Below are 21,884 nucleotides of genomic sequence, written 5' to 3'. Positions count from 1 at the left end.
GAAGTTATTCTTTCGCATTAAGTAGATATCACCTTGTTATCCAAGATGTAATGGAGAGGCTGGAAGGAACTGCCTGAAAATGTAGAGCTGTGTTCCAATAGCCATGTTTCTTGAGGATGACTGAATAATGATATAGCTTTCACAATGTGACCGTGCGATTGTGAAAACCTTGTGTCTGATGCTCCTTTTATGTACCTTGTCAGCAGAGTAGAACATATGGAATAAAAATAAATAATAGGGGGAACAAATGTTAAAATAAATTCAGTATGAAATGCTAGCAATCAATGAAAGGGAGGGGTAAGGGGTATGGTATGTAAAATTTTTTTTTCTTTTTCTGTTTTTGTTTTATTTTTCTGTTGTGTTTTTATTTCTTTTTCTGAATGATGCAAATGTTCTAAGACATGATCATGATGATGAAAATGCAAAAAAAAAGAAAATACTTATAATAAAACTGGGGTTTAAATGGTAAGCTCTTATAGCAGTCACATTTGGTCTGGAGCAATAATTGTCATTTCTGGATTTTGAAGGGCTGTTTTATATACATCTGGTATTTAGAGATAAGAACGAAGGTGATCAGGTCAGGATTTAAGGTAATTCAGAATACAAGGGTAAGGAAGACACTGTCTGTATTTTAGAATTTCACCTACTCTTGGAGACCAAAGGAAGAAAAGTTTATTTTGTCCAGAATCTAAATTTTCAATAGCACATAATCTAACTCAACCTGTCTGGATAGATCATTTAAACAATCCAAACACAGGGAATCCCGAGAAAGAATGAAAGCCTTAAATTCTGTATACCTTAATGTAATGCCTGGATACATCCCAGAGTATATTAAGTGGATAATAAAAAAATATTGGCAAAGTCCCTTGAGGGAAGGGAGAAAGATTATGGAACTATTAACATTTACCACTGGGGAAACTTTGGATACTGTGTCAAACATTAGGGACACACAAATCAATAGGCAAAGCGCTAGATCTTGATGCTTGCTCTTGTGAAGCTTATGTATGTAGCAGAGAAGGTTAGCCTACTTATAGGTATGCCAAAGAGTTAGTTCTGGAAGACCTCTTTTGTTGCTCAGATGTGGCCTCGCTCTCTCTAAGCCCAACTTTGCAACTGAAACCACTGTCCTCCCTCTACATGACATCTTGGGATCAAAGTCTCTCTGGTGGCATGAGAGATAACTCCCAAGGATGAAGGAGCCTGGCCCTGGTACTATGGGATCAACAATACCATCCTGACCAAAGGGGAAAAGAAGTACAACAAATAAGGTACCAATGGCTGGGAGATTTCAAATAGAGTTGAGAGGCTATTCTGGAAGTCACTCTTAGGCAAGCTTCAGTTAGACATTGCTACTACCATAACCTGCCAAACCCCAACCAAAACCATTCCTGCCAATCCTAAAGAACACCTAGCGCATTAAATGAGATTCTATAAAAGTTCCATGCACTAGGGTAACTTTCCAGAAACCTACAACCTCCAGATGGATCCTGAAATGCAGAGGGGTCAGCCTTTCCAGAACACCAACTAGGTCCATCCCCCTTTCCCATATTATCAACAGCCCTTCCACACATGAAAAATTTATAATGGGCAAAACCCAAACACCCCTAAAAAGTATGAGAACAATCAAAGGTGATGGTGGAGTTACACAGAGAAGGTAGGGTTTAACAAATGAGTATGAGTGCTGAATCATTATACTGACATTTCTTTTAGTCTCCAATACCTCAGAGCAGCTAGAAGTAAAAACCTAAAATTGTGGAATTATAACCCATACCCAAATCTGAAATTCGTTCTACAACGAATTGTTGTGATGTACTTTGAAATTTACTGCTTTTTTGTATATATGTTATGTCATTTTTCACAAAAAAAAAGAAAAAGGAAGGAGGAGTATAACAGAGAAGACAAGATTTAACAAATGAGTATGACTGCTGAATCATTACACTGATATTTCCTATGGTCTCCAGTGTCTTGGAACAGCTAGAAGAAAAAACAGAAAATCACTGAACTGTAAGCCATACACCAAACTTTAAAATCTATTCTATAACTACTTGTTAAAACATACTTGGGAATTTACTGCTTTTTTGTATATATGTTATATTTCACAATTAAAAAGTTAAAAAAAATAGATTATCAGAGAGACAAAAAAAATCTGAGTCCATTCTAATAGCAACAAATAAAGGGGGAAGAGAATCTTTTCCTTATTGTAGAATGCTACTCAGTAAATGTAGAAGGAATGATATAGCTAGAAAATCATCACTTTTTTAAAAAAAACTTACAGGCAAGAATCCATTAATGGTAAAAATTATAAATAATCAGCTAAAACTGCTGGGTAAACATTTTTGGGAAACAGAGGACTTCAGTCTCAAAGTATCTCCCCCAAAGAACCTGATGAACATTTCTAAACTAAATGATTCAAGTTAACATAATAAAAGCATTATCTGAATTTAATCACAAGAAACAGACAAGTCCAAACTGAGAATTCTACAAAAATGTCAATGTCATGAAAAGGAAAAGCTGAGGAATTGTTGTAGACTGAAAGATAATGAAGAGATATGACAACTAAATGTAATATGTTACTCTGGATTAGATCCTAGATGGGGAAAAAATTGACCTGGAAGAAACTATTGGGACAACTGGCAAAATATGAAATGTGGATTGTATATTATAAAACAACATTGTATTAATGCTGTATTTCCCAAGTGTTGATAATTGTAATATGGTTATTTTCCTTGTTTTTAGGAGATACACACTGAATGATTTAGGGGCAAGGATCATGATTTATCTGCAACATATTCTCAAATGGTTCAACAACAATATAATAATATAATTATATAAGAAAAAAATGATTAAAGTAATTGTGGCTAAATGTTAACATCTGGTGACTAGGTAAAGAATACACTCGACACTTTATAAATCTGAAGTTTTTTTCAAATAATAGGTTAAAAAAAGAAAATAACTATGCTTATAAACTAGCAAAGGAATAGGAAATTAAGGGATTATGCTGAGTATCCTATGACATAACTTTACAGTTGTTATTAAAACTAAAGTTTTCTAACTGCTTATTTGTCACAGAACAACTTGAGTTTCCTAGCTCTACGGTACATATACTGTACTAGAAATAGTGAGAGACAGAGAAAAGCAGTAATTATGAATAATGGGCATTGGAATAAGATGGCATGAATCTGAACTCCAGCCATTCATATGTCCTTAGGTCCAATTCCATCGATGTACAAGGTAACAAATAATACTAAAGAGGAATACAGCAGTATTGTGAAGATTAAATGAGATAATGCGTTTAAAGTACTAAGTGATGCTCCCTGGGGACAGCTAAGCCACCTGACCAGCTGGAGACAGGCAGGGTGACCCTAAGGCCGACAGGCATCAGGGCCACTTAGAAGCAGCCCCTTGACCATTTGAGCCCCTTCTTCTTCCTGCGAAGAAGGGTGGAGTGGGCTCTCTTCTTCCTTTTCAACCCCCAAACATGGGCAGGTCTCTCTCCAACCAACACAACAAGCCATCTCACCACCCTCCCCCTGTCTACATGGGACATTACTCCCAGGGGTGTGGACCTTCCTGGCTATGTGGGACAGAAGTCCTAGAAGGAGCTGAGACTTAGCACCAAGGGATTGAGAAAACCTTCTCAAACAAAAGGTGGAAGAGTGAAATGAGACAAAGTGTCAATGGCTGAGAGATTCCAAACAGGGTCGAGAGGTTATCCTGGAGGTTATTCTTATGCATTGAGTAGATATCACCTTGTTCTTCAAGATACAATGGAGAGGCTGGAGGGAACTGCCTGAAAATGTAGAGCTGTGTTCCAGTAGCCATATTTCTTGAGGATGATTGAATAATGATATAGCTTTCACAATGTGACTGTGTGATTGTGAAAACCTTGTGTCTGATGCTCCTTTTATCTACTTTGTCAAAAGATGAGTAGAACATATGGAGTAAAAACAAATAATAGGGGGAACAAATGTTAAAATAAATTCACTCTGAAATGCTCATGATCAATGAAAGGGAGGGGTAAGGGGTATGGTATGTAAAAATTCTTTTTTTCTTCTTCTGTTTTTGCTTTATTTTTCTATTGTCTTTTTATTTCTTTTTCTGAATTGATGCAAATTTTCTAAGAAATGATCATGATGACGAATATGCAACTATGTGATGATATTGTGAATTACTGATTGTATATGGAGAACAGAATGAGCTTATATTATGGATGTTTGCTTTTCTTTCTTGTAATTTTTTTAATTAATAAAAAATTTTAAAAATAAACAAAAAAAATTCTAAAAAAAAGGAGGTATCCTCTCTGGAAGCCAGGCACAAATCAATGTAGAAGAAAATAAACGTGAGATGCTGAAAAAAAAAATAAAGTAATAAGTGATGGATATTTCATACATTAGATTGGTGTTTCAAAGCAAACGATGGCATTCCAATTTATATTTTAAATTAAATTACATGAAATACAACAGCAAAGAAAATAAAATGATATCTTAAAGGAAAAGAATGGATTTGTTTTTGTCATACTAATTCGGCAAATATTTTATTAAATTACTTACTCATCCCCAAAGAGTTGATGGGTATATTCAGGAAAGAAAGTTCTAATGTCATTTTCAAGATCTTCAGGAAAACGAACTGTTAAAAGAAAAGAATAAAAAAGATATTAAAGATATTAAAATTAAATATATTAAAGGTAATAGGTATTTCCATTTCACAAATTTCACTATAACTAAGATCACTCAACATTTTTCTTACTTTGTCACTTCTCCATTATGTGATTTACACTGATTCTCATGAGATTAATGAACAATGAAAATCAGAATTTCAGTTTTAGTGCTTCAAAATCTATATCCTGCTGATTCTAAGAATTTTAAAAACGAGGTATGACAAAAGCACCTGATTTTTATTCTATTCTTCTATATGTTTACATACAGTACAAAGAGTAAAAGAAAAACAAAGAACAAAGATACTTTAAGGTAAGAAAAACTACAGCAACTAGGAACGAAAAGCAGAATGACAGAAGAAAATTTTTGAGAAAAATAACCTGAGTTTGATGAAGCCCATATCATCATCTCATTCTTTCTGTCTGATAGAAACATTTATGCTGTTCCCAGGTTTTTTTGCAGCTATTAAAAAAATGCTGCAATGGTATTTTGCTGTTCTTTCACAAGTATATATAAATAGGGTGAATTTCTGGTGGTAGAAATGCTGTTAAAAATATTGAAATCTTTTTTTTTACAAATACCGCTTATATGTCCTTTTAAGTTTTTGTTAACAATTCATACACCCACCAGTACCTACTATAACTGCTTGGTTCTTCCTATCCTTAAAAAACAATCTGTAACCTCAAATTTAACTTCTTTTTACCTAAGGTGGAAATAGGTGTCCTGTTGCATTATGAGTATTAATAATATTGGACATTCACCCAATATAATTTATCTCATGAACAAAAAACTTAATCATATTTACAAAAAAATCCCTAAACAATTGAAGATTTAAAACAGAAAGTTGCAGACTAAAAATTTTCAATACTGTCCTTGTTTTACAAATCATTTGCAGCTGCCAAGATATCACACAGCAGATTACTCATTTAGAAAAGGGAAAATACATCTTTCCACTATAGAGATCTGTCAGTTATCACCTTTCCAAGTGATCTAACTTGGCATGTCATTGTGGGATAGTCCAACATATGCCTCTTGATTCAAAGCAAAATGAAGTATACAGTAGCATCTATGAAGTTTTCTTACCAAAAATGTTAATACTAAATCTAATCAAGCTTTATACCTTCCACTTTATAGAACATACAGAGAACAGAGTAATAAGTTAACACTAAAAGGAAGTAATTAGACAAATTTAGAATACAGATTTGCCTATTATTCTATACTATTATTTTGCTCTTCTAAGTAAATAAAAGACATAGAAAAAGAAAAATTGTACATCAAGAGGTACTGCTCTGGATTATCAGAGTAAAGAAACATATGAAACAAATGTAATACCTGATCATTAAAAATTGGAACTAGTTTAAATAATTTTTTTAAAAGCTATTAAAGAGTTTTGAGGGAAATCAGAAAAGTACATGATATTAAAAGACTACCATTGTATTTTTTTTTCAGATGTGATAACGGTTTTCTGGTTATACTTGTGAATGTTCATGTATTAGATATGCTATGAAAGAAATGTGTTATGAGTCTGAAAACCTATTTTCAAATAATTCTGCAAAAATGTACAAAAAACTCAAGTATTTCAAAATGTTAACAATCGTTGAATGTTGGTGTTGGATATACACATAATTATTGTCCTGTTTTTTCAATCTTTCTCTGTTTGAAATTTTCATAATAAAAATTGAAAGAAAACAATGCCTGGGAAAATACAGCAAAAATGATCTGAAAGAGCTGAGTGATGGGATTACAGATGTTTGCTAGTTTACTCTGTATCTTTTAACTGTAATATTTCATGAAAAAATTAAAATAGTCCACTATGCTTAGACTCATTAACTTAAAAATTCCAACTATTCCATCCTTGAAAAATGATTGAAAACCCCTTAGAAATTTTGAAAACATTAATTCCAAACTATTATTTCTGATATAATATTCATGATATATAGTACTTTGATACTGATGGGTAAAGAGATATGGACAGAAAAAAAGACAAGCATCATAAGCCTAGCTACAAAAACTATTTCTATAATTCAGATTGGTCTTCTTCCAATGTCATTATCATCAAAATAAGTGAGGTTTTATTATTTTGGTGTGCAATCTGGTCCACAGAAAACAGGAACTAAACAAAAAGGAAAGCAAATCCATGGGTGTTTTAGTTTAAAAGAAGTTAAACCTAAATAGCAGAAGGCAAATATACAATCAATTAAACATTTATTATTCAGACTTGATGAGCTTTAGATTTTAAATTCAGGAATCCAACAGAAACTCCTTGAAACCAATGGTATGTACTTTACAAAGGATTATTTTAATATCCAATGAATGCAGTTTATATATTAGTCATTACATTACTCATTTACTATAAAACCAGCAACCACACTGGGCAGATTTCTAAAGGTGTGATCTAGCAAGAGAGAAGAAAAGACTCAAAAGGACACTACTGGGACATAAGAAAAAACTGGAATATAGACTATAAGCTTTATGTCAATGTTAAATTTCTTGAATGTGACAACTGCCCATAAGGTGTTTACATATGTAATATCCTTTTAGGAAATGTACATAGTGGTATTAAGTGTTCAAAGAACATCCTATAATAAAAATTACATTCAAGTGTTCAGAAAATTGATTAGTAGATGGATAGAATGGTATGGCAAATGGGGCAAAATGTGAAAACTGGTGGAAATGACAATCAGGGGTATGCTGGAATTCTCTGTATGGGGGTTGTATTAGTTTTTAACTGTCCTGTAAATTTGGAAGTATTACAAAATAAAAAAGTTTAAAAAGCAAACAGATTTAAAAGAATATCAATCAATTACAGCACATGAGCCATATTTGGATACTGATTCAAACAAACTATAAAAAAATAAATTTTATTTATACATTAAGGAAATGTAAGGGGGAAAATTAAAACAGTTCTCATTCATGATAAAAACTCTTAACCAAACTAGGAATAAAAAGAAACTTTCTAACCGTGATGAAGGGCACAAGTGAAATACCTGCAGCTAACAGCATCCACAGTAATGAAAGTTGCAACATTTTCCTATATAGGCTCAAAAACAGGCAAGGATGTCCAATCTCACCCCTTCCATTCACTATTACACCCCATTAAACCAGAGGTCTTAGCCATGCAATAAGAAAAGTAAATATAAGGAATATAAACAAGATAACAAGAACTAAAACTGTCTTTATTAATAAAGGTGACATGACTGTATGCTGAAAATTTTAAGGAATCCACATTTAAAAAAACTAAAATTAATAAGTGAATTCGGCAAGGCTGAAGGACATAGACAATTATACAAACTGTAATTATGCACAAATAAATACACAAGAGAAATAACTAAAAAAGAAAATTTACAAAACACACCATTTTCAATAGCACCAAAAAACAAAATGCTTAGATATACAGAGAGATAAATTTTAAAATACATGTATATCTGGAAACTTGAAATACTTCCGAAAAACCTAAATATAAAAATACGCCATGTTCATGTGTTAGAAGGGTCAATAACATTAATATAATAATTTTCCCCACATTCATATATAGATTCAAAGTAATCCCAATTAGGGACTTCCAGGGAGCTGGCCAAATAGACTAGCTCGCACTTAGCTCTGCTCCATGGAAAAGTTAGAGAAGGGACAGGAGGGCAAACTGAGGTGGCGATTTGGAAGTGCGGCTGACCTGGGAGAGCCTTCTGCACCACATCTGGAAGCCTTGGTTGCAGAGGCCAAGGAACTGAGAGGCAGAAAGCCAGAGCCCAGCCTGGAGGGGAGGCATGGAGGTGTGGACCAGCAGAGCCCGGGGAATGCATGGACAGGAACACGGGACTAGGAAGTAAGCCAGGCCACATTCCTTGGGTGCACTACCCTCACCAGCACAGCCCTGGGACTGGCAACTCATCCCAAACCCCACACACCTGAACCCACCTACCTGCTCCCATTCCCTGCACTCCAGGTGCCCCCATCCAACCAGCACCCCCCCCCCCCCCCGTGCACATACCTACCCCACACCCGCACCCCAAGTGCAGCCCAACTCACCTCTCCTACACCCCCTTCCAAGCACTACCTCTCCCTCCCTGTTTCATGCAGGCTGTTACCAGTGCATAAAGGTTGTGGGCACTAACCTCCATACCTAGGCTACTCCCCACCGCCCCATTCATAGTCTCACTCTGCCCTCCCTGAGCTCAGCATATCTGTTTACGGCACTCCAAGGCCCACACATGCGCATGGGCCCCCAATCACATCATTCAGCTCTGAGAACTGCACGTTATACAGCAGTCCTAGAACCGTGCATGCACACAGCTCTCAACCTCACTCTGAGAAACTGCTGACCTGCACAGCCGGGTCACATCTGCCCCCTATCCATGAAGGCGTAACATCGACCTGCTGCCACAGCTCTACGCATGCACACAAAGGGCCCCGTGCCTTAGACCAGTGCACACCAGGATTACAACCCCTAGACTGGTGTACCTGCACAGCTATGTCCTCTCTGACTGCTGGATGCCCAGGTTCACAAGCACCAGCATAACAACCCCAACCTGCACCGATACCTGCCCTGAAACAAATCACCATACCGAGTGCTCCACCCCATGCCCTGCTCCCTCCTGTACAACAACCATCCTGCAAACACAAGACCTTAGACTACTGAAAGAAATCAACCCCCAAAGTAAAACAATCAAGATATCCACATGTGACGAAGACAGCAGAAGATCACTACACATATCACAATGCAGACAGATATAGCCCTGCCTAATAACCAAATTAAAACACCTGAGGAGATTAGTTGTTCCAGGCGCTGGAACAACTAATCAAAGATGTTCATACAACTCAACCTAATAAAAAAAAAAAGCGGGATAGCAAATGACATAAAGGAGATCAAGAAGACAGTAGAAGAGCACAAAGAGGAATTTGAAAGAATAAATAGAAAAACAGCAGAAATCACAGATTAAAGACTATGTTGACCAAATAAAAAACATATTAGAGGCACACAACACCAGATTTGAAGAGACAGAAGAAGAATAAGTGATATAGAGGACAGGATAATTGACTTTGAAGACTCAAAACAGCAAATGGCAAAAAAGATTGAAAAATTCAATGGGAACTCAGGGAAATGATAGCCAGAACAAAGTGCACTAATATAAGAATCTTTGGTGTCCCAGAAGGAGAAAATAGGAGTAAAGGGCTAGGAAGAGTACTTGAGGATATAATGGGGGAAAACTTCCCAACCCTCATAAAGGACATAAATATGCAAGTCAAAGAAACCCAAAGAACTCCAAACAGAATAGGCCTTCCCAAGGCACATACTAATTAGTCTGTCAAATGTTGAAAAGCAGCAGAAAATCCTGAAAGCGGCAAGAGAAAAACAATCTACTACACAGAAGTGAAATCAAACGAGACTAAGTTCAGACTACTCAACTAGCACCCTGGAGGCAAGAAGGCAGTGGTATGATATATTTAAGATCCTGAAAGAGAAAGACTTTCAGCTAAGAATTTTGTACCCAGACAAATTGTCCTTTAAAATTGAGGGAGAAATTAAAGTATTCACAGACAAAGAAGACCTGAAAGAATTTCTCAGCAAGAGACTGGCCCTACAAGAAATACTAAACGGAGTTCTGCCAGCTGAAAAAAAAAAAAAAAAAAAAAGAGGAGAGGGAAGTCTGGAGGAAGGCACACAATTGAAGAGTACCACTAAGGGGAATGAAAAGAATACAAAGAGTAAGAGGAAAAGAGGGCGGGCCAAGGTGGCTCAGCAGGCAGGAATGCTTGCCTGCCATGCCAGAGGACCTGGGTTCGATTCCTGGTGCCTGCCTATGTTAAAAAAAAAAAAGAGGAAAAGAATATATAGTTCTGACAAATAAAATAAAAAGGATAAAATGGTGGATTTAAGAAATGCCTTTTCAGTAATAACTTTGAATGTTAAAGGACTAAACTTAACAATTAAAAGATACATATTAGCAATGGATTAAGAAACATAATCCAGCTATATGCTATTTACAAGAGACTCATCTTAGAACATGGATACAAATAGACTGAAAGGGAAAGGATGGAAAAAGATGTTCCACCCAAGTTGCAACCAAAAGAAAGCAGGAGTAGCTATACTAATATCAGACAAACAGACTTTAAATATAAAGACATCATAAAGAGACAAAGAAGGACACTATATACTAAGTAAAGAGTCAATTCACCAAGAATAAATAACAATCATAAATGTTTATGCTCCCAACCAAGGAGCTCTAAAGTACATGAGACAGACATTGGCAAAACTGAAAACAGCAATACATGTTTCAACAATAACAGGAGAAGACTTCAATATACCACTCTCCTCTATAGATGGAACAACCAGACAGACGATCAACAAGGAAACAGAGAAGTTAAATAACTTGAAAAATGAATTAGACCTAACAGACATATATAAGTCATTGCACCCTAAAGCACAAGGTTATACATTCTTCTCTAGTGCTCATGGAACATTTTCCAGGATAGATCATATGCTGGGGCACAAAACAGGTGTTCATAAATGTAAAAATACTGAAATTATTCAAAGCACTTTCTCTAATCACAATGGGATGAAGCTGGATCTCAATAACCACCAAAGAACGAGAACATTCACAAATATATGGAGATTAAATAACACTCTCTTAAAAAAACAGTGGGTCAAAGAAGATATTGCTAGAGAAATCAGTAGCTATCTGGAGATGAATGAAAATAAGAATACAAACTATCAGAACTTACGGGATGCAGCAAAGGCTGTGCTGAGAGGGAAATTTATTGCCCTAAATGCCCAATTAAAAAACAAGAAAGAGAAAAAATTGAGAATTTAACAGACACCTGGAGGAACTTGAGAAAGAATATCAAACGAGAGAAATAACAAAGATTAAAGCAGAGATAAATGAATGGGAGAACAAAAGAACAGTAGAAAGAATCAATAAAACCAAAAGTTGATTCTGTGAGAAAAACAATAAAATTGATGGGCCACAAAAAAAAAAAAAAAAGAAGAAGAAAAAAAGAGGGAGGATGTAAATAAACAAAATCAGAAATGAGAAGGGGAGTGTTACCACAGACCCTGAAGAAATAAAAGTATTCATAAGAGGATACTATGAACAACTATATGCCAACAAACTAGACAAATTAGATGAAATGGACAAATTCCTGTAGGCACACAAACAAGCTACACTGACTCAGGAAGAAATAGAAGACCACAATAAACCAATCACAAGTAAAGAGATTAAATGAGTCATCAAAAATCTTCCTACAAATCACAAAGAAAGATAAAGACTGAGATGGTATAATCTAGGAATGCCTAGAGTATATGATGATAGTGACTAAATGTACAAATTTAAAAATGTTTCTGCATGAGGAAGAACAAAGGAATGTCATTACTGCAGGATGCTGAAAATAGATGGTAATTAGTATTTTAAAATTTCAACTTATGTGTGAGACTAAAGCAAAAAATGTTTATTTGGCACAAAATCTATATTTTGACTGGTGCATCTCTTAATTTTCTACTTATGTAGATAGTTGAACAACATAAGTACATGGAACCTTGGGTAGGACATTAGATTTTATTGGTTTGTCCAGAGTGATGCTCCAATGAATCCAAGAGTGATCTGATCAGTGAGTGGAAAAGTATTTGCAAAGGCCCCTTCGGGAAATGGTAAGAAGGGGGGAAAATTCAACCTCCCCAAGTTGAATTACTGATATTCTCACAAGCAATGCAGACAACCAAAGCTATAGGCTGAGCCCCCAGTCTTGGGGTTTGTTCACATGAAACTTAACCCCACAAAGGATAGATCAAGCCTACTTAAAATTAGGCCTAAGAGTCACCCCCAAGAGAACCTCTTTTGTTGCTCAGATGTGGCCTCTCTCTCCAGCCAACACAACAAGCAAACTCACCACCCTCCCCCTGTCTACGTGGGACATGACTCCCAGGGGTGTGGACCTTCCTGGCAACGTGGGACAGAAATCCTAGAATGAACTGAGACTCAGCATCAAGGGATTGAGAAAACCATCTCGACCAAAAGGGGGAAGAGTGAAATGAGACAAAGTGTCAATGGCTGAGAGATTCCAAACAGAGTCGAGAGGTTATCCTGGAAGTTATTCTTATGCATTAAGTAGATATCACCTTGTTATCCAAGATGTAATGGAGAGGCTGGAAGGAACAGCCTGAAAATGTAGAGCTGTGTTCAGTAGCCATGTTTCTTGATGATGATTGTATAATGATATAGCTTTCACAATGTGGCTGTGTGATTGTGAAAACCTTGTGTCTGATGCTCTTTTTATCTCCCTTGTCAATAGATGAGTAGAACATATGGAATAAAAATAAATAACAGGGGGAACAAATGTTAAAATAAATTCAATTTGAAATGCTAGTGATCAATGAAAGGGAGGAGTAAGAGGTATGATATGTAAAATTCTTTTTTTCTTTTTCTGTTGTCTTTTTATTTCTTTTTATGAATTGATGCAAATGTTCCAAGAAATGATCATGATGATGAATATGAAAAAAAAAAAAAATCTTCCTACAAAGAAAAGCCCAGGGCCAGATGGCTTCACAGGGGAATGTTATCAAACATTCCATAAAGAACTAACACCTATTCTGCTCAAACTTTTCCCAAAAAATTGAGGAAAAAGGAACTCTAACTCATTTTATGAAGTTATTATCATTTTATGAAGCTATTATCATTTTAATACCAAAACCAGGTAAAGATACTTTAAAAAAGGAAAACTACAGGTCAAGCTCTGTAATGAACACAGCTGCAAAAATTCTCAATAAAATATTAGCAAATTGAATCCAATAGCAGATTAAAAGAATTATAAACCACGACAAGGTGGGATTTATACCAGGAATGCAGGGATGGCTCAAAACAAGAAAATCAATTAAGGTAATACACAGCATATTAAAGAAATTGTAAGGAAAAAAATCACACGACCATCTCGATTTATGCTGAAAAACCATTTGACAAAATTCAGCATTCTTTTTCTGATAAAAACACTGCAAAAGAGAGGAATCAAAGGTAACCTCCTCAGTGTGATAAAGGGAATATATGAAAAACCAATAGCAAGCATCGTACTCAATGGAAAGAGACTGAAACCTTTCCCCTAAGATCACGCACAAGACAAGGATGCCCACTGTTACCACTAATATTCAACATCGTGCTAGAAGTTCTAGCTAGAGCAGACAGGGTAAAGAATTAAAAGACATCCAAATTGGAAAGGAAGAAGTAAAACTCATTATTTGCAGATGATATGATACTAGGAAGATCCTGAGAAATCTATAGCAAAGTTACTTGAGGTAATAAACAAATTCAGCAAAGTGGCGGGATATAAAATTAATGTGCAAAAAGGGAGGGGAGAAAGACTATGGAACTATTAAACCTTACCAACAGGGAATCTTCTGATACTGTGTCAGACGTTAGGGACACTCAAATCAACAGGCCATGCCCTTGATCATGAGGTTTACTATTGTGAAGCTTATACAGGCAGCAGAGAAGCTTAATCTATCTATAAGCATGCCTAAGAATTACTTCTGGAGGACCTCTTTTGTTGCTCAAATGTGGCCTCAGTCTCTCTAAGCCCAACTCTGCAAGTGAAATCATTGTCCTCTCCCCTACGTGGGACATGACGTCTAGGGCGAAAGTCTCCCTGGTAACACGGGAGATGACTCCCAGGGATGAATCCAGACCTGGCACCCTGGGATCAATAATTATATCCTGTTCAAAAGAGGGAAAAGAAGTATAATTAATAAAGTATCAGTAGCAGAGAGAGTTCAAATAAAGTCAAGAGGCTACTCTGGAGGGTGCACTTATACAACCTTCAGGTAGACCTTGCTACCTAACATAACCTGCCAACCTCCAGCCAGGAAAATTCCAGCCAATCCTAAAAAATACCCAGGGCAATATATGAGATTCCGCAAGGGTTCCAGGCACTAGAGTAACTTTCCAGAAATCTACAACCTCCAGATGGGTCCCTGGTCCAGGAAAGTCTTGACACCTAGCCCAGCCTCTACAAACTATCAAATAGTTCCATCTCCCTACCCTATATTAGCGACAGACCCTTCCAATATCAATAATTTAGAACTGCCACAGCCCAAACAACCCCAATGAGAGGTATGGAAAGATCAAAGATGATGGTAGAATTATACACAGAAGATAGGACTTCATAAATGAATATGACTGCTGAACCATTAAATTGATATCTTTTAGTCTCCAGTTTAGAGCAGCTAGAAGTAAAAACCTAAAATTGTGAAATTGTAACTCATGTCAAAGTCTGAAATATGTTCTACAACTAATTGTGGTGCTGTGCTTTGAAATTTATAGTTTTTTTTGCATATACAGTATTTTTCCACGAAAAAGGGGGGGGAGTCTATTGTAATGATAAAAAGTATTTAAGCCCTCTAGCCTCCTATATTCTGGAGCACCTAGAAGGAAAAATATGAGAAGATCGTATGGTAGCCCATGACAACATCTGGGATCTGTCCTGTAACCATTTGTTGAAGAATGCTTTGAAAGCTATTGCTTTTTTATTTCTTTTCTTTGTTTGTATGTTATACTATACATTAAAAAGTGAAAAAAAATAGAACTTATAAAACAAAAAAACAAAACAACAACAACAACAAAAAAACTATAATCCCAACTAAAATCCCAGACCTTTTAAAATAAAAAAAATTAACAATTTGAACAGAAGGGAAAGGAGTTCTGGGAAGATGGCAGAATAGGACAGGTTCACTTCACTCCTGCTCCAAGGAACAGCTAGAGAAGGGACGGGAAGGTGAGAGGGACAGTGATTCCAGGGTGTAAGTGACCTGAGAGGGTCTTCTACAACACACAGGGAAGCCCAGGTTGCAAAAGCTGAAGAACTGAGACACAGAGAACCAGAGACAATCCATCAACTACAAACAGCCTAACAAGTCCCTTTCGAAACAGAAGGCCAGATCCCTCAGGAGTGCACAGAGAGGGAGATGGGGTAAGTAGGTTAAGCCAAGCCATGGTCCTTGAACATCCTACCCCCATGTGCACTAACTACCCACCCCTCCCGCAACTTGTGATTCACCCCAGGCCCCAAGTACCTGAACCCTGTCATTCACCCCAGCACCGTGCTCCAAGCGCCCCTGCCCTAAAACTGCCCCTACACCCCCACGTGTCCCCACCTCACACATCTTCCCCGCTTACACGCTCACCTGCTCTAACCAAACCCACCTGTCCTGTGCAGAAGAAGCACAGTCTTGTCCCACCCCTCCCGAGACTCCCCACTCCCCCTGCCTGAAACCTACAGGTAGTTTGCCTATGCATCCCAGCTGCTGGTGCTCACCTTCATACCTGGCTACATATGCCCCCAGCACATACAGTCACACAACCCCAAGTGGTCCCCTCCTGAGCTCTACACATGTGTACATCAGCATACAGCCCTCCCAGATTCACCTGCCACACCCCCCAGCCCACACAGACGCAACCCTGCCCTGCTGCCCTGGAACTCTGTGCATGTGCATACCAGAGTCCCGCCCCCCAGACCCACACACGGGCACAAATACACCCTCCCATCCACGTGCCAACACCTCTGTCCACTGACCTCTTGACACCTGCAATTCAACCCCCTGCCCTGCACATGTGCACACCTTTGCCCCACCCCCGGTACAAGCACTCTGTTCCCACACCTGGCAAATGCTCACATGTGCATCTGTGCTACACAGTCCTCACCTATCACAAGGGTGCAACCCTGCCTCAACATTCCTGTACCTGCGCATCTGCGCCAGGGCCCTGAACCTGACATCACCCGCCCCTGAACCACATCCCGCAATCCTGGGACCCATGCCCCAACCCTACACACTCACACATCCGCGTACCAGGATCCCTGGACCTGCCCCCTGCCCTCCCTGTGTCTTAACCTCTATGTCACCTACCCCATACCCTGATATTCCATGAGCCCACCCACATCTTACCTGAACACCAGCCCCCATGCATCCACGCAGCCTCCCATTCACCTTCAGCCGTGCCCTACCTCTGTGTCCCCAACACTGCACTCTGCTGCTGTACTGTTTACACTACACACCCACAACCCTGCAGCCCACAACTCCATGCTCACAGGCAGCAGCACAGCATCCCCAATCCATGCCTATACCTATGCAGCAATTGGTCACCTCACTGTCGTGCCCTGCCCTATATCCTGCTTCAAATCCATCCCTCAAATACAAAGATTTAGACTACTGAAATAAATCAACTTCCAAAGTAACTCTATCAAGATATTTATTTACATGCCTCAAAGGCAACAGAAGATCATTAAGCTTATCAAGATGCAGCAAGATATAGTCCAGCTTAATGACCAAGTTAAAACATCAGAGGAGACACAGACTTTGGAACAACCAATCAAAGATGTTCCTATAACTCTACTAAATAAAATCACTGGATAGCTAATGACATAGAGGAAATCAGAAAGATACTAGAAGAACATAAAGAGGAATTTGAAAGGATAGAAAAATAGCGGCTATCACAGAGATAAAAGATGTTGCAGACCAAATAAAAAATATACTAGAGACACACAACAGCAGATTTGAAGAGGCAGAAGAAAGAATAAGTGACCTAGAGGACAGGACAGTTGATTTCCAACACACAAAAGAGTAAATGGCAAAAAAGTTGGGAAAATTTGAATTGGATCTCTGGAAATGATGGACAAAACAAAGTACACAATATAAGAATCATTAGTGCCTCAGAAGGAGAAGAATAAAGGGTTAGGAAGATTAGTTGAGGATATAAAGGGGGAAAACTTCCCAACCCTTACAGAAGATATAAATATACAATCAAAGAAGCCCAACGAACTCCAAATAGAATAAATCCAAACAGGCCTTCCTCAAGACACTTACTAATCAGTCTCTCAAACGTTCAAAGACAAGCAAAAAATTCTGAAAGTGGCAAAAGAGAAACAATTTACTACATACAAGGGAAACCAACATATGACTGAGTTCGGGGTACTAAACTGACACTGTGGAGGAGAGAAGGCAGTGATAAGATATATTCAAGATCCTGAAAGAGAAAGACTTCAAGTCAAAAATTCTGTACCCAGGCAAACTGTCCTTCAAAACTGAGGGAAAAAGAGCTAGGAGAGCTCACTCAGCCAGAGAGAGACCTCTGGAAATGAAGAAGGAAAGCACCCCTGAAGGAGCCTCATGAAACAAGAAGCCTGGATCAAAACTTAGCAGACGTCGCCACGTTCACCATGTGCCATTCCAGTTGAGACAGAAACCCTGAACATCACTGGCCTACTTGAACCAAGGCAGCGTTACCAGTCTTCCATCGGAAGCCCATCTCTGTCAAGTTATGCTTATCAAAGGCTATTACTTCAGATACCCCTTGGAGCCCCATACCTCAGTTGCTCTGCTTTAGGTTGATCATCCACCATTAGCTAAGAGAGGTGCCAAATACCTGGAAAGAGAGATGCTGACAGACCAGTCTGCAGAAGCCAGTAACTGTTCTAGACACTGGAGACACAACAGTGAAAAAAGAAAAGAAAATCTTGCCCTCACTGAGCTTCTGTCCCAGTGGAGGAGTCAATCAAGAAGCAGGTATATTTTCATATTTCCAGAGCATGGTGGGAAAGAATAAACATAGAAAGGTAAACTAAAATAGTATTTAAAAAGAAGAAAGAGGAGATGGATGAGGACAAGAACAAGAAGACTTGAAGGGGGGTAGTTTATTGACTAAATATTTTAAAATATAGCAAAACGGGACTAAACAAGAATGAGAGTGCTGCTATAATTAGGTAGCTGAATGGAAGCAAGGAGAAAGCTCAGAAACAGATACTGACCTATGTAAATACTTAATGTATCATAAGGCAGCTTTTCAAATGAGAGGGAAAAGGGATACTAGCCAGTCAACATGGTACCAGCCACTGAACTCTACATTTTCAGGGAGGAATCCAGGTCTTTATACCTTACAAATGCCTACTGAGTTACCATGCTCAAGTCCCATGCACACATTCCTGCAAACACACATGTGTACACGCCCATGTACACACAATAAGAAGCCAAGGCACGAAGGAGGGAAGAGAGCTAGGAAGGAAAGGAAGAAGAGAAAGTTGAATAATCCTAGGCAAAAACACTAAATATCGAAGCCATAAACACTATTGTATTTGAGAACATAACTATATTAAACTTCTTTAATTCTTAAACAAACACTCAAAAAAAAAAAAAATCCAAATGACAAATTTGAAGAAAAGAATTACAATACCTGCTTAGAAAAACGAGTTATCCTTCTAATACAGAAGGAGTTCTTACAGACCAATAAACAAAACAGAAATGCTCCATTAGAAAAATTATCATTCATCCATTCAACAATTAGAAAATACTCATTCATTCATTCACCAACGCTACATTAAGCATCTACTATATTCCTGGTGTTCTCCAAAGTTGGCTGTACCAAACAAGATAGATAAAGTCCCTACCCTAATGGATTATACATAAAAATAAACATCTAATATGTGTATGAATACTGTGGAAAGTAAAAACATAAGCAGGAACTGGCATGGAGTCAGAAGTAACTATATTATACAGGGCAGTCAGAAAGGGCTCCCATAACCCAGTAATAAACAAAAGATAAAATCAAATCACCCATTTATAAATACTTCACTGGTACCAAGAGAAATGCAAAGGAAAACTTTGTAATATAATCAAATTAGTAAAAACTGAGGAGTTAGGGAAAAAATTCCACTCAAAATAGTAACTAAAAGAATCAAATACTTAGGAATGAACTTAACTAGGGATGTAAAGGACTTGTACACAGAAAACTACATAACATTGCTAAAAGAAATCAAAAGAGATCTAAATAGGTAGAAAGACACTTCCTGCTCATGGATAGGAACATTATATATAGTTAAGATGTCAATTCTCCCCAAACTGATCTACAGATTCTCAACATAATACCAATCAAAATTCCAACAACCCACTTTGAAGATTTGGAAAAGCTAACTACCAAATTCATTGGGAAGGGAAAAAGACCCTGAATAGCAAAAAGCCTCCTAAAAAAAAAAACCTAAGTGGGAAGATTAACACTCCTTAACTTTAAAACCTATTATAAAGCCACAGTGGTCAAAACACCATGGTACTGGGCACAAAGACAGAAGCACTGACCAAAGGAATCGAATCAAGAGTGCAGAAATAGAGCACCAAATCTATGATCAACTGATTTTTGACAAGGCCCCCAAATCCTCTAAACCGGGTCAAAATAGTCTTTTCAATAATTGAGCATGAGAGAACTGGATATCAATAGCCAAAAAAATGAAAGAGGAGCCTTACCTTACACCCTATACAAAAATCAACTCAAAGTGGATCAAACACTTAACAACTAGTACCATAAAACTCCTAGAAGAAAATGTAGGGAAACATCTTCAAGACCTAGTAATAGGAGGTAGCTTCCTAAACTTTACATTCTGTGCTGTGCTGGTTTGAAAGGATTATGTACCCTAGAAAAGCCATGTTTTAATTCTGATCCATCTTGTGGAGACAGCCATTTCTTTTAATCCCTATTCAGTACTGTAGGTTGGAGACTTGATTATCTTCATAGAGATGTGACATATCCAATTGTTGGTATTAATCTTTGATGAGAGGGAGATGTGACTCCACCCATTCCGGGTGGTTCTTGATTACTTTACTGAAATCCTTTAAAAGAGGAAACATTTTGGGAAAAGCTTTAGAACCAAGAGAGTGTCAAGAGCCCACACAGCCAGAAAGCTTTGGAGATGAAGGAAAATGCCCCCAGGGAAACTTCATGAAACAAGAAACCCAGAGAGAAAGCCAGCAGACAGACATCACCATGTGCCTTTCCAGTTGAGAGAGAAACCCTGAACTTCATTGGCCTTTCTTGAGTGAAGGTAACCTCTTGTTGGTGCCTTAATTTGGACATTTTTATAGACTTGCTTTAATTGGGACATTTTCATGGCCTTAGAACTGTAAACTTGCAACTTAATAAATTCCTCCTTCTTAAAAGTCATTCTGTTTCTGGTATATCACATTCCAGAAGCTAGCAAACTAAAACACACCCAAAGCACAAACAACACAAGAAAAAATAGATAAATGGGAACTCCTCAAAATCAAATGCTTTTGTGCCTCAAAAGACTCTGTCATAAAGTTGAAGAGGCAGCCAACACAATGGGAGAAAATCACACATCAGATAAAGATTTGATCCTGTACACATAAAGAAATCATACAACTCAACAAGAGAACAAACAACCCAAATATAAAAAGGGCTAAAGATACAGACATTTTTCTGAACAGCAAATACAGATGGTTAAAAAGCACATGAAGAGATGCTTATTTTCATTAGCTATAAGGGAAATGCAGATCAAGACTACAATGAGACACCACCTCACACTTGTAAGAATGGTTGCTATTAAACAAACAGGAAAGTACAAACGCTGGAGAGAATGTGGAGAAATGGGGACACTATGCACTGCTGGTGGGAATGTATATAATAATTCCATAGTACAGCCACTATGGAAAACAGTTCGGCAGTTCCTTAGTAAACTAAATGAGTTACCCTATGACCCAGGAACACCACTACTCAGTATACACCCAGCAGAGCTGAAAGCAGTGACACAAACAGACATCTGCACACCGATTTAACAGCAGCATTATTCACAATCACCAAAAGATGGAAGCAATCCAAGTGCCCATCAACAGATAAGTGGATTAACAAAATGTGAAATATACATATGATGGAATATTATGCAGCAGTAAAATGAAATCACATTCTGAAGCACATGACAAGATGGATGAGCCTTGAGGACACAATGCTGAGTGAAATAAGCCAGACACAAAAGGTTAGATACTATATATGATTCCACTTTTATGACTGTAGTAAAAGTAAAATTAGAGGCTTATAATATAAAATATAGGGGATCTAGAGATTCACGGAAGTCAGAGATGTGTGAACAGTTAGCTAATGAGGTTGAAAATGTAAGAGAATAGATAGAAGTAAAGGTGGTTCACTAGTGGGTCTATAAGTAATGTTACCATACTGAAGGTGAGCATGATTGAAAGAGAACGTACAAATCCACATATCCTACTGATTAACACTACAAATATTAATAAGTGCTTGCATGAACTACTGCAAAGTATGAAAATTATACAAAAGTGTATAAGTTCAGAGAACAGGGGATATCTGCTATTGCATGCTATGGGCTGTTTAACAGTACCACAGCAACACCAGGGGTAGGGATAAGAGTTATAGGGAGGTTTAGATTTTCTATTTGGTGAGGGTG

General features: G+C 37.6%; 1 protein-coding gene across 3 annotated transcripts in view; it reads right to left on the bottom strand.

Moving 5' to 3' along the window:
* HAT1 (histone acetyltransferase 1) overlaps positions 1-21,884 on the bottom strand; it is a 132,035-nt gene that overhangs the window by 67,022 nt on the left and 43,129 nt on the right. For all 3 annotated transcript variants that reach the window (XM_077154139.1, XM_077154140.1, XM_077154141.1), the window contains one exon: positions 4,551-4,626. In XM_077154139.1, coding sequence (XP_077010254.1) covers positions 4,551-4,626 — 76 coding nt within the window. The remainder of the gene's footprint in view (positions 1-4,550; positions 4,627-21,884) is intronic.

Source organism: Tamandua tetradactyla, chromosome 3 (assembly GCF_023851605.1).
Source record: "Tamandua tetradactyla isolate mTamTet1 chromosome 3, mTamTet1.pri, whole genome shotgun sequence".
NCBI lineage: Eukaryota > Metazoa > Chordata > Mammalia > Pilosa > Myrmecophagidae > Tamandua > Tamandua tetradactyla.
This window is presented reverse-complemented; position numbering and strand designations above follow the sequence as displayed.